We start from the raw sequence: 22,681 nt of genomic DNA, 5'->3' as shown, positions 1-22,681 counted from the left end.
GTACTATTTTAATTACCTCTACTTAAACTTCTGACTTACCTTAGTTCAAGAATCCGAAGTTTTCCCACTTCTATCCTTACTCCATGACAATTTTTCCTATTTTTGAATTTCCTCAGCATTTATTTATTTATTTATTTATTTATTTATTTATTTTTTGTCTTTTACGTGACCGGCACTCAGACAGTGAGGGCACCGGCCATTCCTATATAGGATCCCAACCCGCGGCGGGAGCGTCGCTGCGCTCCCAGCACCGCACTCTCCCGAGTGCGCCACGGGCCTGGCCCTCCTCAGCATTTAAATATCGATCTTGTGCGAATCTAAGTTGCACTTGCTTTTCAGTATTGCCTTGAAATTATTCTATAACCTTTCACTATGTCAGAATCTCCTCAAGACAAGAACCGTGACTTTTAAATCCTCTATAGCACACAATTATGGATACTTAAAAGAGTAAACCTCTGCGCGTGCGCACTGGGCACTTTTGGACTTCGGACTCGTCTTTTTTTCTTTGGAGCGTGCGCACCAAGACAGACAAAGGTGGGGAAGGTGACCAAGCAATCATTCAGGCGCATGCCCATGTCTAATTTGTCCCAGCCTGGAGGGGTTCACAACGCCGAAGTGGCTGTGGCCTGACCAGGAGCTGCAGAAGTCCAATCCGACTGAGGGAGCTCGGCCCCGCCCTCGCCATGATTGGTTAGTTCTCAGTGTTGTGGGGCGGGGAAAGGAAGAGATGGGGGCGGTGAAATGGTGGGGTGGCGAAGCGCGCTCATCTTGTTCCGCGCAAGCGCAAGCAAGCGGCCAGGAGGGGGCGTGAGAGAGTGAAAGGGAATGTGGAAACCCTGGTGCGCTGGCGAGCGCGAGCGGGGTCCTCAGCCTTCACGCCTGCGCCGTGGCCCTCGGGGCCCCGCGCGCGGCGGGCGGGTGCTCGGTGCGCCTGCGCAGTAGGCGGCGGCGGCAGGGGGAGGTGGAGGCCGTGGAGCGGCAGCGGCAGCAGCGGGTCCCGGGACTGAGGCAGCAGCGGGGGCGGCGGCGGGCGGAAGCTGAGGTGACGAAGGCAGCGGCGGCGGCGGCCGTTTCCTTCACGGTGGCGGAGACCAAGGCGGCGGCGGCGGCGGACGGGGAGCGGCCCGGCCCCGGCCCTCTGCTCGTTGGCTGCGGCAGGGCCACCGTGGGGCCGGCCCGGCTCCCGCCCCCCGCGGCTCCCCCTCCGGCTCCTCCTCCGGGGAGACGCCGGGGGCCCGGCCCGGCTCGCACTCAGACCGCTGCTGCAGCCGCCGCCGGGGGAGTTGGAGGCGGTGGCGGCGCCATGGGCGGACTGGCTTCTGGGGGAGATGTGGAGCCGGGACTGCCCGTCGAGGTGCGCGGCTCCAACGGGGCCTTTTACAAGGTGAGGCGGGGCGCCGACCGGGGACACCCGTGTTTAGGCCCCTCCCCCAGCCGGAGCGGGGAAGACTGGGGCGGGATCGAGCTTCTGGAGCTAAGTCCTGACCCTTAGAACCTTAGACCCGCGTCCCACCCACAGCCCTCCCGGGGAGACCGCTGGGAGTTAACCTTCTTCCTCTTATTTTTGGCCTCTTACACCTGCTTTTACCCCGTCTCAGAGAGAATAAGCATCAGGGCATTATTGTGGCTGGATCGGCGCTCCCCGTCCCCCGCGAGAGACCCCTTTACCCAGCTTCTAATTGACTTTCCCTGGTTTCTAGTGGAAGACATACCCTTCGACCTTAATCACGTCTTCCCCACAGTCCAAGTACATGGAGAATTCTCTTTCTTCTCCCTCATTACCGCCTTGGGAAGGCCCTCTGTCCTGTATTAGACCCTTTCATCGTCCTCAGAGACGCCTCTGCTTACTGGCTCTGCAACACTCACTCCACTTTCGTCTTATATTCCTGTTACCAACCCAAGGAGAAATGGTCAAAATCCATTTATGACATTTGGCATCTTTGACTTCAGGAACTCTGCGATGTATCAGTCAAATTGCTTCCCTGCCAGTCATAAGGTGGCATCTTTTCACAAGCCACCACCGGTTTATGCCAAGGCCAGCTGGTCTGCCATTCTACCCAGGGATGGATTTGTGTTTGTTATCTCACTTTGACCTCAGATACATTTAGAGCATTCACATAGTTTCTTCATCTTGAGGAGTGTAAGCTTCATATTCATGATCTCTAAAAGGGAATTCATGAGGATCCCTTCTGTTTATCTTCACAAGGATTTCCAGTTCTAGAAGACTTTTAGCCAACTCCCAATTCGGAAAAGCCTTTTTTGGAAGGAAAAGGAAACTATTTTTCAAAGACCCTTGCTTATTTTAGCTCCTCCCTTGCCCAGGATTTGGTTCTTTAGAACTCCTTTGACTACTACCTTCTTTATCTGCCCTGAATCCACTTTCTAGGATTTTTTTTTCCTATTTGGATTAAGCCAGAGAGGGACCCTTTTTGCCTCCCAAGAATTTTTCTTGGTGTGATTGTTGCTCTTCTGATCTTCTTTTGGGCTTTATGCTTAGAATTGTCCCAGAGACTTTACTGATTTCCTGTCTCATTTTGTCAATTCACCCTGAGGAGCTGGAGAAGAGATATATTCTCATGGCATCACTTCTGAGATGAGCCCCATTTCTGTCAGTTCCCTTCAGGTCTTTTTCCCTACAGTAGACCTCTCTACCTTCTCATGTCCTTGGAAATGACTTTTGCTGACTCTCCCTGTGAAGACATGTCTTACTGTAACTGGAAAGGGTCTTGTATTTGCCCTTGGAGTAGATGGTTTGGGCCCCCACTTCAGTTAACTATAGTCATTTTTTACCCACTCTAAATGCCTATCCATTTTTGCCTTACTTCTCTCACCAGATTTCCTATTATATCCAATACCTGTGGGTACCCATGTCTATCTTATTCTCTCAATTCAATTTTTTGGCTTTTTATCCTCATATTTCTGTATTACTGTGTAATCCCCAAGAACCACCTTATTCTACGCCTAGCTTAAGGAAGCTCCCAGCTGATCTCTTTTGTCATTTTCTGCATACTTTCCTAACTCTTGGGACTTTTTCTATCCTCCCTCCATAGCATTTCTGTTTCTTTGGCGAAAAGTGTCTAATTCCTTTCTGGTTTTGATAGAGCACATTCGTCTCATATTCTTTCCCCCAAACTTGCATTAGTTTTGTTGAAATACCCTTCCTCATAAGCTCTGTTTCCCCCAGTATCTTGTCTTTCATGTGGGTCCTTCCCACCCCTAAATTCTAGGTTCCAAGAAAAGAGATTCTTAAATTGAGTCTGAGATCAAGATATGTTTGCTTTTGTTCTAGGAAGTATGGGAACTATGCACAGCTGGGAAAGATTGGTATCCAGTTCAAATTAACTATATGAGATGGCTGGGACGGGATGTATTTCCTGTTCCACATATAAGTATACAACAGAAAGTCTTTCTCAATCTTTCCCTTTTCTCCTGTGGGCTGTGGCAATGATAGACTTGAGCAAATGGGGGACAGGATATTCTGGTTCAAATAGTAGTGTTTGCAGTTGAGCTGAAAGCCAGGTAATGTGGATTTTGTGTTTTGGCCACTCAGGCATTTTCTGCCCCATGCCTGAGTTAAAAACAACAAATCCGGGGCCGGCCCGTGGCTCATTGTGGAGAGTGCAGTGCTGATAACACCAAGGCCACGGGTTCGGATCCCTATATAGGAATGGCTGGTTAGCTCCCTTGGGAGAGTGGTGCTGACAACACCAAGTCAAAGGTTAAGATCCCCTTACTGGCCATCTTTAAAAAAAAACAACACAAATCTGTAAATTCAGTCTCATCTTTCTTCAATTCTCAGTGCCATATACATACTTATCCATTCTGACCTTGCTACTGATTTAATATTCATGACTCAGCAAACTTTGGTGTGATCAAAGAGTGTTTATGTTGCTTCTAGAACCAATAATTTGGGATGGTCCCTTTTTCCTATCTCAGAATTGGGTCCTTTTGTTGATTTGCTTCCAGGATAGAACTGCAAATGTCAGATCTGAGATCTAAGTTATTTTGTAGCTATCTCACCAACCCTTCCTTTTCTGTCAGAACTTAATGTGTTTTATTTTTTAAGTTGTACTCTCCAAAGTTAAATATGTATTCACCTTCCAGTGCACAATTATCTTATTTTCCAGACCTTGCCTGTATATCCTAATTCCCCTTCCTTTCTTAATGAGTATGGCATCCTCAGTTTCAACACATGGATATACCCAGACTCTCTGCTCTTCTCCTAGAACTCCCTCCTTTCTTTTGAGAGCCCAGGGCTAGAAGATAGGGTAAAGGTGGGGACTAATTTCAGATCTTCTGATTTGAGGAAATGGAAGTACCTAGGAACCTAGAGCTCTCTCTTCCTCTGACTTCCTGGTGTTAGGCTCCAGAAGCAAAAGCCAGGGTATGCTGTGACCACTGAATCAAAGTCATCCTCTGGATTTAGGTGGCTTTCTAACAGGTTCCACTCACCTGCTCTTGCCCTCACCTGCTATTTTCCCAGTGAGCCAAGATTGAGCAGAACTTGTAGTTCAGTTTCCATCCTGGTATCCTTGGAGGAAAAAACCTAGTGTCTGGGGTGAAGGGTTGGAATTGAGCAGAGACAGGATTGGAATAAGAAGTTGGGGATAAAGCTTGTTTCGGAGACTATTTGAAGGAAAAAGACCCTGGAGGTATAAGGGTGAGTGATGTTTGGTTGGATTGCTGAGCGATGCAAGAGATGACTCCATTCTGAGCTTTGCATTTCTGCTTTAGAAATCATGGTAGCTGGAAAAACCAAGGTCATATTTCTATACTCCCCCTTAGAGTCATCTCCAACGTGGCAGAGAATTGGATTAGAGCCATAGGCATAAGCCTTTGTGAATGAATATATCTGGGAGTGGGAATCTTTTCATGCAAGAGGCAGCAAGTGATTCTCTTCTCCATCTATTTCTTTTCCCCTTCCTCTGTCTAAAATGTTCCCTAAAATGTTTTGAAAGTAGGTAATTCTGGCTTGATAAACTACTTCTAAGGCTTGGAGATAGACATTTTAGATAAAGAATTGGATAAAGTCAGCTGAAGAGTCTTGTTGAAATGTTTCTAGAAATCCAGGCACACATTATAAAGGGGGACAAAAAAGAGGAAAGAGATAAAATATTAGTGATTGTGGGAGAAGAAAGGGGGCACTTGAGAAGGAGCCAAGGGAAGAACCCAGAAGGGAAGAGGGACCCAAGCAAATAGTGAGGAGTAAAAGTGCCTCAGAAGACATGAGTGGAGAATAGTAGGAGTGGGTTTCGAATCTGAATGAAGAGTGGAAAAAACATCTGGGGAAGAGAATGTCAGGGAAAGGTAAAGCGTGTATAAGAAAGAGAAAGTGCTATGAATACTAATGCCTTGGGCACTGGTAAGGCTCTAAGAAATAACGGGCTTCTTGACAAGACCCTATCCCTAAAGAAGAGGAAGGTGGCTTGTATCAAGAGCAAAATTTAGGTTTAGGTTTTCCCACCATAAGGAAACAGCAGTATAGTAAGTGTTTATCATTAACCAATTCTATGAGGTGAGAGCTGTGCATTCTGGAGGGCATTTTTGGTGTTTTCTAAGCCCAGCTTTGTCACTAGCTGTGAAGCTCAGGAATAGTTGTTGTGTGCCTTTTGAAACTTAACTTTTTTTAAAACCCCTAATTTTTTATTGAAGTAAAACTGACATACATTCAATGAAGTACACATATTTAAAGTGTGTAGTTTGTTAAGTTTGGACATATGACAGTACTTCAAAAAGTACTCTGGGGGCTGGCCAATTAGAGCATGGGCTGATGATACCCCAAGGTCCAGGGTTTGATCCCTGGACTGGCCAGCTGCCAAAAAAGAAAAGTACTCTGGCTTCCACAAGGGCCTTGTGGAAAATAGAATTAAAAGATAGTATGAATCTTTCAATGGACTTTTTGAAGTACCCTCGTATGTATATAACTGTGAAACCCTCACCACAATCAAGGTAATGAACATTTCTGTCACTTCCAAAACTCCTCTACCAACCGCTGATAAGCTTTCTATTATTACACATTAATTTGCATTTCCTGGTTTTTGACAAAGTGAAAAGACAGTTCAGCAGAGAAAGGATACTCTTTTCAACAAATGGTGCTGGGACAGCTGAATATCCATAGGTTAAAAATGAACTTTGATCAATACCTCACATTGTATACAAAATTTAACTCAGAATGGATCATAAAACTAAATGTAAAACAAAAAACTATAAAACCACTAGGGGAAGACATAGAAGACCTTTGTGGCCTTCGATTAGGCAAAGATTTTTTAGATATGAAACCAAAAGCATAGTCCATAAGAGAACAAATTCATAAATTAGACTATCAAAATTAGAAATCCCTAATTTTGAGTGTGTGAAAAATAAAGAAAGTAGAAAAGTTGGGAGTACAAGGTTGAACACATAGTTTTGGCCTCCTTAGTGAGGATATAGAAAACAGGAGATGAACCAGCTATTCAGTCATCCCTGTTCCTCTCTCTGATGATCTCAAGATTGGGGTCTTTTATAAATTTTATTCTCCTCACATTCTCAGCAGTGTCATTCTTCTAGCATTCAAAAATCTGATATCTTTTAAGTCCTAATTTTTCATTCCATAAATTGTGTTCATCATTTTGAACCTTGCCAGTGTTGTGATTATTCTCTTAGGAACCAGGCGTCAGGGCACCAAGTTTGCTCTGGTCTCTTGCTCTATCTGGGAGCTAGACCCTTCTTTCTCTTGGCAGATCCTGATGTCCTCTAGGTGTTCCAGAACAGCCTCACACTGTCTCATGGGATATTCTTAGCCTTGCTGAATGTTGTTGGTATTTTAATTGAACTCTGGCAGGCTGTACAGCAGAACAGGAGGCAAATATATGGGGAGGCCCTTGTGGGTGCCAGAGTAGACCACCAGTTTCCAGGTTGTTCTGATGCAGGTGGTGCATTTCCTTCTGCTTAATTCCTGTCCCATCTTATTTTTGGATTTTCCCACATCTCTTTCTATGCCAATAGTCTTTCCTTTCTCTTTCCCTCACTATTTATGTTCTTTTCCCAATAAAGTCTTTCTGGCCCTGTATTCTGCTATGTCCCCATCTAAAAGTCTAGTTTAAAGATTTCCAGTATCTCTTCCCTTGATGGCTAAGGTGGTGGTAAAATGTCATTTTAGGGCTGAGCCCATGGCGCACTCGGGAGAGTGCTGCGCTGGGAGCGCGGCGACGCTCCCACCGCGGGTTCGGATCCTATATGGGAATGGCCGGTGCACTCACTGGCTGAGTGCTGGTCACGAAAAAGACAAAAAAAAAAAAAAAAAAAGTCATTTTATATTTTTTATTTTTTTTCTAAAATCCATTCTAGGGCTTTGTGAAGGATGTCCATGAAGATTCTGTCACCATCTTCTTTGAAAACAAGTAAGACCTTGGGAATAGAGAATCCAGCATACTAGGTCCTAGAAGGAAAATGGAGAAGAGGGGGCGGCTGAGTCCTATGAGGCATGTAATAGGTAGGGGAGAGCCAAGGGTTTGGGTGGGCAACTTACATGGATCCCAGGAGAGGAAAGGGCTGAGAATTTGGTGAGGGTGGGGGCATTTGACCCACTATTTAGATTTTCTAACAAGAGATGGAAGACACATTTTCTAGCAACGGGTTTAGCCTCGAATTAGTAGGGAAGGTGAAAATCCCCCAGCTGAGGCAGTAACCCCTTCCTAAAGAAATGGGCAACCACATCAGTCTGAATAGCTTTCATATCACTGTTTCTCTTGCAGCTGGCAGAGTGAGAGACAAATTCCTTTTGGGGATGTCCGGCTACCACCTCCAGCTGACTATAATAAGGAAATCACAGAAGGGGACGAGGTAGAGGTAAGGGCCGTGGAGTCCACCCTTTCTAAATATCACCTTTGCCAGAATCCTAGCTCTTCTCTGGTTGGTTCATACTCCTAATTCCCCCAGCTAAGCCACCACATCCAGCCATTTAGCCTGTGGAAAAGTAAAATGCAACAGTTCCCTTTCCGTCACTGTTGTGATCAGCCAAACTCTCAGGGAGCCCCTCCCAGTTTCAAGGGGATTCACTTTTCTTCAATTTGTGATAATGGCATCTAAAATCCAATGCCCTCTGATTTTCTTTTTTTTTTTTTTTTTGCAGCTGGCTGGTACGGGGATCTGAACCCATGATCTTACTGTTATATGGCTGTGTGCTAAGCAACTGAGCTAACCAGCCAGCCTCCCTCTGATATTTAATTAATAGCCTTTTCCACTGGTGTCCTTTATCTTTTGGTTTAGGATGCATCCCAAGTATCTTAATTCTTATTCCTTTTTGTTTGTTTGTTTGGTGGCTGGCTGGTACAGGGATCAAACCCTGGATCTTGGTGTTATCAGCACCATGCTCTAATCAACTGAGCTAACCATCTAGCCCCTTGTTATTCCATCCTTGATGTTTTTGGTTGGTCTTTGTATTAGCTCATTTCTCTTGCTTATAACAAAATATACAAACTGGGTAATTTATAAAGAAAACAAAATTTATTGCTTACAGTTTCAGAGGCTGGGAAGTCCAGAGTCCAGGGAACACATCTGTTGGTGTCAACAGTGACTCAGGGGTCTCACATGGCAGAAAATGGCAGAGCAGAGAGAGAAAGAGAGTCTCACTGCTGTCCTTTTAAAGCCCTCAGAACCATGCCCACGACCACCATTATTAATCCATTCACTAGGCATGGTTCTCAGATTCTAATCACCTCTGTTCTTCCAGGCCCCACCTTTCAATTACCGTAATATGATTTCACTCCCTCTTAACTGTCACAGTGAGGATCAAGCTACTAATACATAAAACTTGGGGGACACAATCCATATCAGTCCTCAGTATTCTTTTATTTTCAATTTCTCTTTAGGTTTATTCTCGAGCCAATGAACAGGAGCCTTGTGGCTGGTGGTTGGCCCGGGTGCGGATGATGAAAGGAGATGTGAGTGATTATGAAGGCCTTTGAGGAACTATAGAACAAATATTTTATTCATAGAAGGCTGATAGATAGATGCTCAAGTCATCTACAACTTCTTTATTTCCCTCTGCCAGTTCTATGTTATTGAATATGCAGCCTGTGATGCCACCTATAATGAGATTGTCACCCTGGAGCGACTTCGGCCAGTTAATCCCAATCCCCTTGCAACCAAAGGCAGCTTCTTTAAGGTTACCATGGCTGTACCTGAGGATCTGAGAGAAGCGTGAGTATTAGGAATGTCAGCCACTGGGGGCCCTCTTTACAGCCCTTATCTCTGTTCTTATTTCTTTCAGGCCCCACTCCCACTTTTCAGTCTTCTCTGTTGTTCCCCTGGCCCTCTAGAGCCCTTCTTGCTAGGAACTCTCAACTGCTGTGTTTCCCCATCCCTGTTCTTTAGCTGTGGTTCCTCTTTTTCTTATTTATTGGCCTGTTCTTTCTCCCCTGAACCTTTCACTGTACTCCGCTCTCTGCCCTCTGAGCACTTTCCTCTTCTCCGCAGCTGCTCCAATGAAAATGTCCATAAAGAGTTCAAGAAAGCACTGGGAGCCAACTGCATCTTTCTCAACATCACGAATAGTGAACTCTTCATTCTGGTGAGTTTATGCTGCCTGAATTTCACATAAGCCCTTTCAACAATTTTTCCTTTTCCCCTCCTAACCCCTTTGCAGAAAGGAAGGAGCTAAAATATGCTTATATTTATTTGTCAGAGAGGACTGTATTGCTCCTGGCCCACCCAGCCTTTACTTAACCTTCTTCGTGTATGACCTTAATTTTTTTTTTTTTTTTTTTTTTTACCTGGTATCATATTACAGTGTGGGTTGGAGACCATCTCTTGAATATTTGGGCTTTCAAAAATAGACTGTATAGCTCTCACCTTATGCTTGCTATCTAAAACCACTTCCCTTAGGCACCCAGATTGTTGACCCTTATGAGACTGACAATGATTTTCCTTTTCCCTAGCTTCATCTTAACTCCCACTCTTTTCCAGAGACTCAGGTATCCTGATTGCCAGTCCCTGGCTCTCTCCCAGTATGTATTCAAAGTCACTTTTAATGACTTTCCCATTGGTTTCCTCCCAGTCAACCACAGAAGCCCCTGTGAAGCGGGCATCTCTGCTGGGTGATATGCATTTCCGAAGCCTGCGTACCAAGCTGCTGCTCATGTCTCGCAATGAAGAAGCTACCAAGCACCTAGAGGTAAGTTTTGCCTTCACTTCCTCCTACTGGATGATATTGTCCTCCTCCCTTCCTACCCCATTCTCTACCCATGCTGCTGTGTTTACAGAACAACTAAGGTTTTGTTCTTGGCCATTAGACCTGGGTTGGCTATTTTATCCCAGGCTCCTACAGATGGCAGAGCTCCATCATGTTATAATGCAGTTACTTTTAAACTTTTTTTTTTAGCCATGGGACCCTTTAATCAAGTGAAATTTTACTTGGAAGCATAAAACAGATTAATCAGAGCAGCTCTGTTTAAAAGTGGAAAGGGGGTGTGGCTCTTACCTCCAATCACACTCCCAAATCACTTCTGGAAACCAAACTGCTCTGTGGGATATATTTGAGAATGATTTGTACACTGGGAAATACCACTGGACTTAGTATCCTGTATCTTATTTTGTCATGTAATTGTCCTTTGCCAAATCATTTAATTTCACTGAGCTTTATCTTCTTCATCTGTGACATTGGAGTAGACTAGAGAATTTTACAAGGTTTTTGAGTTCTGACATCCTATAACTGTCAGATTCCCTTTTCCTAGGTGTTATACCATTCTAAATGAACAGGATGCGTGTGTGTGTTTGAACATCCATTTCCATTTTTTAAGTGAACTGATCTTCTTGGTAGGCTTTTCTCTCAATCTTTGTAAATTCTGGATCATGGTAATCTTTTGCTTCTCTAGGGATGCTGCTCAGGGCATTGGTAGGGAAAAATTCACCATTACCCCCAGATGATACTAACTCCAGTTGCCCATGGACAGGTTTCCTGATGACAAAAGGTAGAATGTCACCTCTCCCAGGACTTGGCCATATTGGTCTGTGGTAAAGTGTACCTGATAAGCTAAGTTAGCCACAGGTGCAGAGTCTTAAAAACACAGACATGTCCCTATTCTTAAGAAATTTGCCTTTTGTTTTCTGTTGTTTCATTTAAAAAATTTTTACTGAAAATATTGAGTATATAAAGGATAAAAAATATGTATAGCAACACCCTTGTACCCATCAGGCAGTTTAAGAAATAAAACCCTTGGCAAAAATCTCTAGAAGACACTTGTAAGTCATTTTAGATCCTCTCTGTTCCCCTCCCTCTCTAACTTAGTGATTTTGAGCACCCAACTTAGTTCCTTTTTCTCTTCTTGCCTAGTGTAAATAAATCCTCATTGTAATCGAACCCTGTCCATCTTGGAATTAGGAAGCATTAGATTGTGATCTGTGAATGTCCCCTTTCAGATATTTTTCCTACTTGGTGCTTTATAGCTGGGACTCACTCTTCAAGAACCTTTTTTGCCTGAATCCAGGGACCTCTCTAAGAACTGGTTGAGAAATGAAGTGAAATTGTGTTCCATAGACTCATTTTCTGCTTTTCTTTTCTTTTTTTCTTTTTTTTTATTTCTTGCGATTGGCTGTTATGGCAATCTGAACTCTTGACCTTCGTGTTATAACACCATGTTCTAACTAAGTGAGCTAACTGGCCAGCCCTATGTTTTCTGCTTTTCTTAACCCCTTGCTTTCTACTCAAATTGTTGGGTTTTATTTTGGGAGGAATTGATATTCGTTTGGTTAAGGTAGGAATTCCTTATGCTTGCATGTACCTTGTGAAAAGTACTTTCATAACAACCTTGTCTAATCCTCTTGATAGTCCTGAGAATAAGGTAGGTCAGATATAATAACTTAGCAAATGACAGACCAGAGGCACAAGCACAAAGTGTGTGTTTTGTTCAGGATCACAACCAGATAGTGTTAGAGTCAATTCCAGAATTTTGGTGACTTTCACCCCATACTCTGTCCTCATTACTTCCCTTTCCCCCAAGCCATTAGTATTTGGCAAGTAGGAGTGGAATTAAAAGTTCCTGAATTTTTCACACAGGTCCTAGTGGTCAACAGATTCCAGGGTGCTTCTGGCTTGCTTTCACACGTTTTCCTTATTTAAGGTGTACAAAGAGTCAGGTACATGGGACAGGTGTTCTGAGATTTCCACTACAATTCCTACAATTTCTTTTCCTTTCAGACAAGCAAGCAGTTGGCAGCAGCATTCCAGGAGGAGTTCACAGTGCGAGAGGACCTGATGGGACTGGCAATCGGGACTCATGGTGCCAACATCCAGCAGGCCCGAAAAGTACCTGGTGTGACCGCCATTGAGTTGGGTGAAGAGACCTGCACTTTCCGCATTTACGGGGAGGTCAGCAAAATATCTGTCTTCTGTGTCCCTTAGGGGATAGAGGGATGAGATTCTGAAATAGAAAGCAAACCTGAGTTATGTTGACCTCCATCCCTTACTGTGGTGGCAGCACATTTCACCAAAGTGGCAGGAAGATCATTATTTGAAATCTAGGTCTTCTGTTTTAGTAACAACTTCCCACTTTTCTCTTAGACACCCGAGGCATGCCGACAGGCACGAAGCTACCTTGAGTTTTCTGAGGATTCAGTGCAAGTGCCCAGGAATCTGGTTGGTGAGTTGGGGGGTGTGTGTATATAAAAGAGTATAGTTGAGGGCCAGATGTGAGATTCTCTAAAGTGATTCTGGGCTTGACCCCAGGGATTGGCACCTCCCTGTGGACTTCCAGTTTCACAAGGACAGAGCAAATAGTCTATATAAGAGTGATAAAAATGGAAGAAAAAATTTCTAGGGATTGTAATATTTTGTCCTGTGAAAACTCATCAGAAACCTAGAAGCAGGAAAATGAATGAAATGCAATCCATGTAGAGAATGGGGACGAACCCGGAAGACTGTTTACCTTCTGTTTTTACTCTTCTTTCCTTTAAAAAAAAAAAAGGCTTAATTCCTCCTTTATCCATTCAGGCAAAGTGATTGGAAAGAATGGGAAAGTGATCCAGGAGATTGTGGATAAATCTGGTGTGGTGAGGGTTCGAGTGGAAGGTGATAATGACAAGAAGAACCCCAGGGAGGAGGTATGGGGCAACCAGGCCTAGAAACTGGTTCCCAGAAGTAGCTGGGATTGTTCTCTGGGGCTGGGACTTCTAGAGGGTGGACCACAGAAACTTGTTTCCCTCTAAATTTAGAGCCCAGAATAATCCCATTGGGTGGGCTCCCCTAGGAGACAGGTTGGGGTTAATACTTCCACTTCACTATCCTTTCTATCTTCTTTCCTCTCCAGGGAATGGTCCCTTTCATATTTGTTGGCACCCGAGAGAATATCAGCAATGCCCAGGCTCTGCTGGAATATCATCTCTCCTACTTGCAGGTACAGAAGCTGGAAGCCCAGGAGAGGAAAGAGCTGAGCAGAGCAAGGGGACTAAGACTGCTGGTGGATAAACTTAGGAATTGTGGAATCTAGTTTGTTTCTCTGTGTTGAACAGGAACCATTGGTGGAAATTTGGGGCTGTGGAGTTGGGTCCCAGAATTTTCCTTGTTCACTGTCAATGTCCTCCTTCTTCCGTTCCTGAGAGCTTAGATATGTAGGGACAGTCAAGGTGGAGAAGCATGAACGAAGGAGGCTGTTGATCTTATTCCTCCTTCCATGTCTTCCTCCATCTCCTACCCAACCAGGAGGTGGAGCAGCTTCGCTTGGAGAGGTTGCAAATTGATGAGCAGCTTCGGCAGATTGGGCTGGGCTTTCGCCCTCCTGGGAGTGGACGGGGCAGCAGTGGCAGCGACAAGGCTGGATATACCACTGATGAGAGCTCCTCCTCCTCCCTCCATGCAACTCGAACCTATGGGGGCAGCTATGGGGGCCGGGGCCGGGGCCGGAGGACAGGTGGTCCTGCCTATGGTGAGACATCTGTGGGAATGGGAGGCAAGGAGTGGCGGGGCTTGTGGGGAGAAGCAGAGGTCTGGATGGAAACTTGGGGAAAGCTGTGATGGAGATTGCCTGGGAGACTTTTGAGGGAGAGGGAGAGTTCTTCCAGTTTGGGGGCTGGGATGGGTCCTAGGATAGGATGAGTGGCACTGAATAAAACATACTATATTCTTTAGGCCCCAGCTCAGACCCTTCCACAGCTTCTGAGACCGAGTCAGAGAAGAGAGAGGAGCCTAACCGTGCTGGGCCTGGCGACCGGGATCCCCCGCCCCGAGGGGAAGAAAGCCGGAGGCGGCCAGTTGGGGGCCGGGGTAGGGGACCCCCATCTGCCCCCCGGCCCACCTCGAGATATAACTCTTCATCTATTAGCTCAGGTACCAGACAGCTGGGTTTACAAATGTGGGCCAAAGGCAAGATGATGGACACCTGACTCCCAACTCCTCTTCTTCTGAGCAGTGCTTAAGGATCCAGACAGTAACCCCTACAGCCTATTGGACACATCCGAACCAGAGCCCCCAGTTGATTCAGAGCCTGGGGAACCCCCGCCAGCAAGTGCCAGGCGCCGCCGCTCCCGCCGCCGCCGCACTGACGAGGACAGGACTGTCATGGATGGAAGCCTGGAATCTGATGGGCCCAGCATGACAGAGAATGGCCTTGGTGAGGGGTGTTCCTGGAGTCTGAAAAATTAGAGATGGTTAAGAATTGAGGGATGGGAAATTGGATATTTGACTCTTATTCTTTTCTACGCCACAGAGGATGAATCAAGACCCCAGCGTCGTAATCGGAGCCGTCGCCGTCGTAACCGTGGTAACCGGACTGATGGTTCTGTCAGTGGAGACCGTCAGCCAGGTCAGCTAATGCAGATTTCCATAATCCTTCCGCAGAGCTGAGAGAACAGGATACCTCCTACCCTGTGAAAACCGAGGGTTAGGATTCGTTCTGTTGGTGTCTTGGGGTTGGATCCCTGAGCTCCTTCTGAACCTTCTGTTCTTTGCCTTCCCTAGTGACTGTGGCTGACTATATCTCACGAGCAGAGTCTCAGAGCCGCCAGCGGCCACCCCTGGAACGCACTAAACCCTCAGAGGACTCTCTTTCAGGACAGAAGGTAGGCAGGCAAGACAGTTTACTGCACCCCTTTTTTTGTTGTTATTCTGGGTCAGGGAGCACAGGAAAATTCTCAAAGAAATCTGTCACTGAATTGCAGAGTCAGCTATGTCTGCCTAGTGCAAAGTTTGAGTAGAATAGAAAGTTTGGTTTTACATTTTCTGGATCCCAGTAACAGTGAAAAGAGTTGATCAGGGAACCAACCCCTGATCACAGATGCCAGGAGGGCGTAGATGGTAAGGAATGTCATAACCTGAGTTTCTACTGACTGCTTGCTTTCTTTTCTCTCCACTTCCTTTCCTACTTCCCCATCAGGGTGACTCTGTCAGCAAGCTTCCTAAGGGCCCCTCGGAAAATGGGGAGCTCTCGGCCCCCCTGGAGTTGGGTAGTTTGGTGAATGGGGTTTCATAAAACCTCCAGCTCGCATCCCTCCCTTCTCCATCTCGCTTGCTGCCCAACACCATGGCCCTCACAGGCCCAACTGACCTGCGCTGGAGCTGCTCTTATCTAGGGGGAGGGGGGGTGGCACAGCAGCTTGGGTCCCCCCCCAACCTCCAGGAGCTAGGGAGGGGTGTGTAACAGGGTCATACCCCCCTCCCTCTTGTCCACCCTGCCCCCAGGGTGAGGGGAGCCTCTCTCCTTCCCCATCAGACTGGATGTGCCTTTATCCTCTAATGCCCCAATCTCTCTGAACACCCCCATTCTCCGCTTGTTGGTGGGGGGTGCTCCTTGACCCACCCAGATTTGACAGTTCAGGGGGGCTCCCCTGCTATCCCTCTTGCCATCCTGTACCCCCCATTTCTGGGGCCTCATCACTGTGGAAGACGGGGATAGTAAGGGTATAAGTGAGTGGGAGGCATGGGGGAAGGTTTTGGAGTAGAACCAGGGGTGTGTATGAAGGGGGGTGACAAGGTCCCCAGGGGAAGGGGGACCAACCTTGTCTGGTGGATGAGAAGGCGTATTTATTTTTCACTGTACAGTATTTAAAAAGAGAATAAAAAAATCCAAATGGCCCTCTGGTTCCTGTGCCTTGTCTCTAGTGTGGTCCTTTTGTTTTTCTAGGACTGACCTTCCCTGGCCCCTGGCTCTTGTTTTTTGTTTCTCCACACTCAGTGTCTCCTCATTCTCTAGTGTTCCAAAGATGGTTTTCTGGGAATTCCTGACATTCCTAAATTCCCCTGGCTTAGGTACCCTCCTGATCCAGAGGAGGGTGGCTTATGCCTTGTTCCTTCTCTCCTCCCCCAAATTTGCTGGTAAGAGGGAGTTGTGCCACTCCTATACCCTGAGTCACAGCACGGGCAGGGCTGCTCGGAGCTGGAGCTGTTCTTGCTAAGAGCTGAGAGACAAGGCAGTCGGCCTAATCCGATTACCTGAGGCCTGGGGCTTGGGCTTGGCCTTGGGCATGGAGAGGAGGGTTCCATCACAACAGTCTCTGGAACCCAGGTGTCTGTCTCTCATTCCTTGCTGGTGTTCTGCGCCTGCTCCAGGCTTTGTTTCCAGCATCCACATACTGACCTCTCTATTCTTGGGGGTTGTCCCGGGTGTCCTGGCTCCCCACTCCTGAGTTAAAATTTGAAAATAAAATTTGCCATAATTTACTGGCAGTGGAGAAATCTAGCTTTGGGGGCTGGAGTTGGGAGGGCTTAAGTTTTCTCACCTGGAGAAGGGTTGAATCACCACCCAAGCACCTGCTGGAATGACTCAGGAAACAAAAATGGCCCAGCTCCCTCTGACTGCCTGATTTTCTTGCCCCAGGGGCAGGTCAGGGGTTTGAGGAGCAATAGGTACCAGTAAAGAGGTTGAGGTGGGGGGTGGGACGTTCCCAAGTTCCTTCAAGCACGACTCTGACCCTGAGGGCATTTGATCCCCTTGTGCTTGACCCCATTGTGGAAAGGAATTGACTTTAAATTGCCAATGCTTAAGAAGGGAGGAGAGGCAGTCCTAGCCACTGGGGCTGGAAGGCTTGACATCTCGGTCTTGGGTGGGGAGGGGGCGTGGTACCCTGAGGGGAAGTGTTGGGGGCTGGGAAGTACAGGACACCTGGGTTTGCCTAAGGGAGGAGGATGTTGGCGCCCTTAAAGGGAGGCGCAGTCTTTGGGAGGGATTGGGGAGGAGTCAGTCTCTAAAAGCTGTTCCCGGGTCTGGCCCGCCAGCCACAAACGCGGAGCCTAGGCGGGAGAGGCCTTTGGCACCCGGGCTACCCTGGCAGCTGCGGGAACTCCGGAGACCACAGGGTGAAGTTTTACTGTTTCCACCGAGGTCGGTAGGGTCGCAGCAGCAGGTAGGGGGAGAAGAGCTGGGGGTCGGGAGGCCTCCGGGCAAGAGGGAAAGGAGAGCACAGCCTCTCCAGTGCAGGGCCGGGGATACCAGGCGGATTTTGCATTTGACTCTCCAAAGTGTGCCGAATTGCTTGGGAGCAAAGGCACCATCTTAAGGACTTGACTTGGGGATGATATCCAGACCCGAGTTTCTCTGCAACGACTGCAGCCTGGGAAGGCACCTCACTTTAAGGGTCGACGCTTCACTCTGAGGGGAGGGCGTTCAGGACACCCGCTGAAGGCTTCTTCCCCCAAGTCCATGGCACTACCCGGCCCCTCACAGGACCAGGCCTGGAGCCTGGAGCCTCCGGCTCCCACGGTTCCTCTCTCCTCGCCTTCGGGACCCCAGCAGCGGGAGGGCGCTGGGAGCCCGGTGGTGTCCGCGGGGCTTCCCTTCGAGAAGGTGAAGCGGCCCATGAACGCGTTCATGGTGTGGAGCTCCGCTCAGCGCCGCCAGATGGCGCAGCAGAACCCAAAGATGCACAACTCCGAGATCTCCAAGCGCCTCGGCGCGCAGTGGAAGCTGCTGGGCGAGGACGAGAAGCGGCCCTTCGTGGAAGAGGCCAAGCGGCTCCGCGCCCGGCACCTGCGCGACTACCCTGACTACAAGTACCGGCCTCGGCGCAAGGCCAAGAGCTCGAGCGCCGGACCCCCCCACTGCAGCCAGGGAAGAAGTAGCCTGGCCGGCGGCCCGCTCTGGGGACCTGGGTACACGACCACTCAAGGGAGCAGAGGCTTTGGGTACCGGCCCCCCAACTACTCGACAGTCTACCTGGCCGGCACCTATGGGTGAGTGCCTGGGAAGCGGGGTGAGGAGGGAGACACTTGTGTCCCTCTCCGGGAGCCAGGGTGGTGGCAGATGCCAGAGGGCCTGGCCAGAGGGGGGACCTAAGCCCCACCCAAGCAGAGACCACTCTCGACTGAAGTTGACGGCTGCGGAGCATCAACCTATGTCCTCCCGGGTCCCTGTGAGGGGTGGGCTGGGAGCGTCCCAGTGGCTCGGGGTTTTCCCAGAGGGAGTTTCCATGAACCTGGAGGCAGGGGTCCTGCAGGGGCCGATGGCAGACCCTTGGACATGATCATGTTCTAGTTAACTGGATGGCCCATTTTGCCCTGCCTTTGGCCCGAGCCTGACCTATCTTCCTCTCCCAGCCTTCGGGGCAAGGTGAGGCCAAGCCCATTCGGCCCCTTCCTGGCCTGCCTCCCCAGAGGAGGAAAACAGCCGCACAGCACGCAAGCCCGCGAGCGTGCCCCAACAAGGCTGCCTGCCATACCCAGTGGGCCCAGACAGCCAGGGGTGGTGGGTGGGTGACAAGTTCTTACCGTCTGCTCAGTCCTGGTCAGGACTCTGCCCAGCACCTCCAACCCAGGGCAGTGCCCTCTAACCGCCGTGTTTCTCTTTGCAGCTCTTCCCACTGTAGACCGGAGGCTCCCTCGCCAAGCTCCCTCCCTCAAAGTGACGCTGGACTCCAGGGGGAGCTGCTCCCCCACTACAGCCCCTACCTATCCCCAGGCTCTCCCACTCCATACAACCCTCCCCTGTCTGGTGTCCCCATGCCCCTAGCCCACCTCTAACTCTCATGGACACTGACCTCCTCCCACTGAGGGCCTCATTCTCCTTTCTCACCCAGAACCATTCCCCTCTCCCAGGCTGCAAACCCCTGTAGTCTTCCCATAAAAGCCAGGGAGAGCAGCCCCACAGTTTTTGTAGGATGAAGCACCGTTTTGTATGATTAAACCACATCTCCGAGTATTTATTGTCCCATCTGTTCCACTCACTGCAGCAGGAACCAGCTCCATCTCCACTCCCTTCCGCCTGGACCTGCCAGAGCAGGAACCTCCTCACCCCACCCTCGGGCCCTACCTGAGTCATTCTTTGTCCCCCTTCCCCCACCCCAGCCCAGGGGTCCAGGAGACAGTCCCAGTCAGGCTGGGGGAGGGAGGCAGCCGCAAGTCACTGGTCCCCTTGTCCAGGCTCTGTCCTCTGGGGCCAGAAGGGGCATGGGGAGGAAGGTCCACAGGGCAAGACGTGCCCAGAATAGGCAAATAAATAGGTGGAAATTGCTGCTAAAGGAGAAATCTCAGCCAAATGACAGGATTCAGAAGAAAAGTGCTCAAATGTCAAAATGTCAGCTTGAAAGACGCTAGCTACCCTCGTTCTCTCTTTAGCAAGGATCTGGGTCCACCAACTTTCCCATTTCCACTAAAAACAAACCCTAGCTCAAGTTGCAATTGAAGAGGAGTGGAGAATGCTTAAAAGTCCCACCAGCAGGCTGGCTCAGATGAGAGAGGACCCTGAGGTTGGGTGGATGAATGGAAACCAGGAATGACTCCAGTAGCTGGCTCAGCCCTAGTGTTCTTTTTTCTGCTTGTGGGGTGCCTCGGCATTCCAGTAGAAGAGGAGCTGGGCAGCGATGAGGCCATTGCAGAGGGAGGAGACCACAAAGGTTCCAGCCATGAGGGGGTCTCCAGTTTCCTGGTTGTGGAAGAGACAGCTAGGGTCACCCTTCGTCAGAGCCCAAGAAAGTTCCCCTAAGGACAAAGGTTCCAGGGAGAGGGCAGCTTTAACCCTTAGCTGGGAGAGGCAGGATGAGGTTTTAGTGCCCTCTAGAGGGAAGAAGGTACACTCACCTGAATGGTAGTGAAGATTCGAGCCAGGGAGCCCCCCAAAAGCAGAAAGACTGTGATGGCTGACAGCTGGCCCGTGTGCCCATTGTGGTAGTTGGTGGCTGCCTGGAGTAGCTAGGGGAGGAGTTGAGACCTTTGGTTCTGTCATCTGAACTCTTCCCGTGTTCCCATCGCTGGCTTCCCTATTCCCCTCCGTCCAACACCTCCACACTTGGGGCTTCTACTCTGCCCCTCCACCCTGTCCCCCCTCCCAACATCCTTTCCGTTGCTCCCAGTACCCACCCTCCCCACGACCACAGCAGGCACGTTGGAGGCCTGGAGCAGGGTGACTACAGCCAAAGGTGTCAACGGTGAAAGCAGCACCAGCAGGACCAGGGCATAGCAGGCTAGGAAAGTGACACCTGGGGGTCGGGGAGATAAGTCCACATCAAACTCTCAATGTCCTCTGGCTTCCCCAGGACTGACTTCCCAGCAGGGTTCCCAAGAGCCAAAGTCAGCTCTCAGGTAAATCCTCAGCACCTTTCATGGTGTGTCCTCTGTAGTGCATGATGAGGAAGAAGATGGTGATCGTTTGGAGCATCAGGAACAGGGCTTCACCCCAAGAGCTGCAGAGTCAAGAGTTGGGAGGAAAAAAGGCAGGCCTAGAAAGAGGCAGGGAAAGCCTCCATAGCCCATCTGTCTGGGGATACAATTCTCTGATTATTCTCTGTCCTCCACAGTCCCCTATCCATGACTGTCTCATTCTGGATCCTGGGCATTATTGAGACGCTCACCTCTCATCATTTCCATTGGTGATAACTAGATTTCTAAAAGGGCTTAAGTTTTTCTACCCTTTTACCTCCCTTACCTTCACCCCCCATTAGAGTTGTAGACATTTACTCTTGGGATGAAGAGTGGGCCTCTCACCTGAAGGGGAAGTTGTTGGTGATGCTGTAGACCATAGTCCCAGTCAATGCCACTAGCTCCAGCATTACTGACTGAAGACTCAGCCCTTCAGCACTCTTGGCTCCCAGGACTTTAAACACCTGGGGCAGCTTTACTAGGGAAAGGATGAAAAGGGTAGGGTTGAGGAGCCTCCAGTCTTTGGGAGTGCAACACAACAGTCACAGAAGGGACTCGGAAGCATGTTAACCCCACTTCTGGTTAAGGGAGCCATACAGTGTTTGGCATCTCAGCACCTCCACCCCTATTCCAACAGCAGGAAAGAAAAATAAGATACATACCCAAAAGTGACCCAGCCACAATGCCGAGCCCCAGGCCTTTGCTGAGGAGAATCTTGAGGCAGGGGACTGAGAAGAGAAAAAGGGGTAAGCAGAGAGGAGGCCTCTGGAACCCCGGCCAGGGCTTGAAGTGGTCCTGTGTGCTGCCACATCCCCCCTCCTTCCTTCAACCTGGACATACCCACACACAAGTCTTGTATTGTCTCAGGGCACGGAAAAAAAGGCCTGGTCCTTCCTGCTCCAAACCATCTCACATTCAGACCAGATGACTTTCCAAAACATCTTTTACCATAATGCCTTCCCTCCCACCCAATCTTCCATTCCCTTCAAATTGACATCTAGACTCCTTGGCCTGACTTTCAAGGCTCTTCCTTGCTTCCCTGTATAAAGCTGAGCAATGCCCAGTAGTCTTCTGATCCTCCTCTGAGCAATGGGTGGCCTACTTCACATGACTCTAAGGACAGGTCTCCAGACTACTCACTCCTGAACCCTCTGACTGCACGTGGCCTCTACTCAGGGACATAAACCTACCTTCCAAAGGCCCTGGTCACCCACAATTTCTCTAGCCTTGAAGCCTTCCCCCCAAGGAGCCTGGCTCAGTGGGAGTCAGACTCACGGGTTATGAATACAGCTAAAACTGAGGCCCGCGAGCACAGGAGAGGTACAGGGTAGACCCACAAGGCTCCCCAAAGGGTCTGATGTCTGAGGTGAGCTTTGCTATGGAGCTGCCTCGCAAATGGCAAGAGGAAGAAAGGCAAATTATTTAAAAATCAGACCATGAGCAAACGTGGAAGCCGGAAAGAAAGCAATCGGGGTGGTGGGAGCCTTTGGGGGTGCCGATGAAGGCCTGATTGATCAGGGGCTTTGAATTATGTTTAATCCCGCTAGCGAACAAATAAAGGTTGGAATAACTTGATCGGATTTTCACTTTAGCTTTGTAAAATCTGAGTCTTTTCGTCTGTCATTGTCGGTAAAACACAAACTTAACAAAGAAGTACTTCCACTCTGAGACTCCCTCTCTTGCCCAAATATGGCGTCCCCCTCTGTGCAGCACAAGACACTTCCGCCCCGCTCAGAAGTAACTTCCGCCCAGCTCGGCGTAGCAGCAGCCACCGCCGTCGCTTAGTCGCCAGTCACGCCCCACTTATGGTCCACAGTCGCTCGAACAAAACTTTGATAGGATGCTGAATAAAACTCACCGTGAAGCAAGTCCCAATGGACAAAAAGTCGGTCGTAGCATTTCTCTGGTAAAAGAATCGGCACCAGCACCCGTTTCAGCAGTCCGTCTGCTTCCGCCATATTGTAAAGCTAACTTCCGCCAGTTTCTCCAGAGCGCCATTGACTTGCGTTGCGCATGCGCGCTCCGGGCACTCCGCCTCTTGTTCTTTTCCCGCCACTAAGCTGGACCGCCCCCTTCCCAGCTCTTTCTTCTGCAAGTCCCTATCACAGTGAAACGTAGGTCTCGGTCACAGAGCATATTTTAGAC

At 48.8% G+C, this 22,681-nt stretch overlaps 3 protein-coding genes across 5 annotated transcripts; 2 read left to right on the top strand and 1 right to left on the bottom strand.

Moving 5' to 3' along the window:
* The first annotated feature begins 936 nt into the window (after positions 1 to 936).
* FXR2 (FMR1 autosomal homolog 2) lies at positions 937 to 16,042 on the top strand. Its single transcript, XM_063110878.1, has 17 exons — positions 937 to 1,384; positions 7,327 to 7,379; positions 7,734 to 7,827; positions 8,850 to 8,921; positions 9,032 to 9,180; positions 9,457 to 9,550; positions 10,037 to 10,153; positions 12,176 to 12,346; positions 12,539 to 12,617; positions 12,968 to 13,077; positions 13,284 to 13,370; positions 13,676 to 13,898; positions 14,102 to 14,299; positions 14,382 to 14,582; positions 14,679 to 14,774; positions 14,930 to 15,030; positions 15,345 to 16,042. The coding sequence occupies exons 1-17, from the start codon at positions 1,304 to 1,306 to the stop codon at positions 15,438 to 15,440; spliced, it is 2,022 nt and encodes a 673-aa protein (XP_062966948.1). The 5' UTR covers positions 937 to 1,303; the 3' UTR covers positions 15,441 to 16,042.
* A 1,564-nt stretch (positions 16,043 to 17,606) lies between these two features.
* SOX15 (SRY-box transcription factor 15) lies at positions 17,607 to 19,092 on the top strand. The gene is made up of 2 exons (XM_063111349.1): positions 17,607 to 18,136; positions 18,754 to 19,092. Exons 1-2 carry the CDS (start codon positions 17,607 to 17,609, stop codon positions 18,920 to 18,922), a joined length of 699 nt encoding a protein of 232 aa, XP_062967419.1. The 3' UTR covers positions 18,923 to 19,092.
* On the bottom strand, positions 19,093 to 22,494 carry MPDU1 (mannose-P-dolichol utilization defect 1). 3 transcript variants are annotated; one of them, XM_063111348.1, is made up of 7 exons: positions 22,395 to 22,494; positions 21,199 to 21,264; positions 20,882 to 21,014; positions 20,495 to 20,580; positions 20,258 to 20,376; positions 19,979 to 20,089; positions 19,596 to 19,823 (listed from the first exon to the last, which is right to left on the bottom strand). In XM_063111348.1, the coding sequence occupies exons 1-7, from the start codon at positions 22,492 to 22,494 to the stop codon at positions 19,698 to 19,700; spliced, it is 741 nt and encodes a 246-aa protein (XP_062967418.1). In that variant the 3' UTR covers positions 19,596 to 19,697. The 3 variants fall into 3 exon arrangements, with proteins under 3 accessions (XP_062967417.1, XP_062967416.1, XP_062967418.1); XM_063111347.1 differs by lacking the exon at positions 20,258 to 20,376 and having other exon boundaries at positions 19,093 to 19,823; XM_063111346.1 differs by lacking the exon at positions 20,495 to 20,580 and having other exon boundaries at positions 19,093 to 19,823.
* Between the last annotated feature and the right edge of the window lie 187 nt (positions 22,495 to 22,681).

This window comes from Cynocephalus volans, chromosome 10 (genome assembly GCF_027409185.1).
Source record: "Cynocephalus volans isolate mCynVol1 chromosome 10, mCynVol1.pri, whole genome shotgun sequence".
Taxonomy (NCBI): domain Eukaryota; kingdom Metazoa; phylum Chordata; class Mammalia; order Dermoptera; family Cynocephalidae; genus Cynocephalus; species Cynocephalus volans.
The sequence above is the reverse complement of the archived record's forward strand: the minus strand, read 5'-3'. Positions and strand labels throughout refer to the sequence as shown.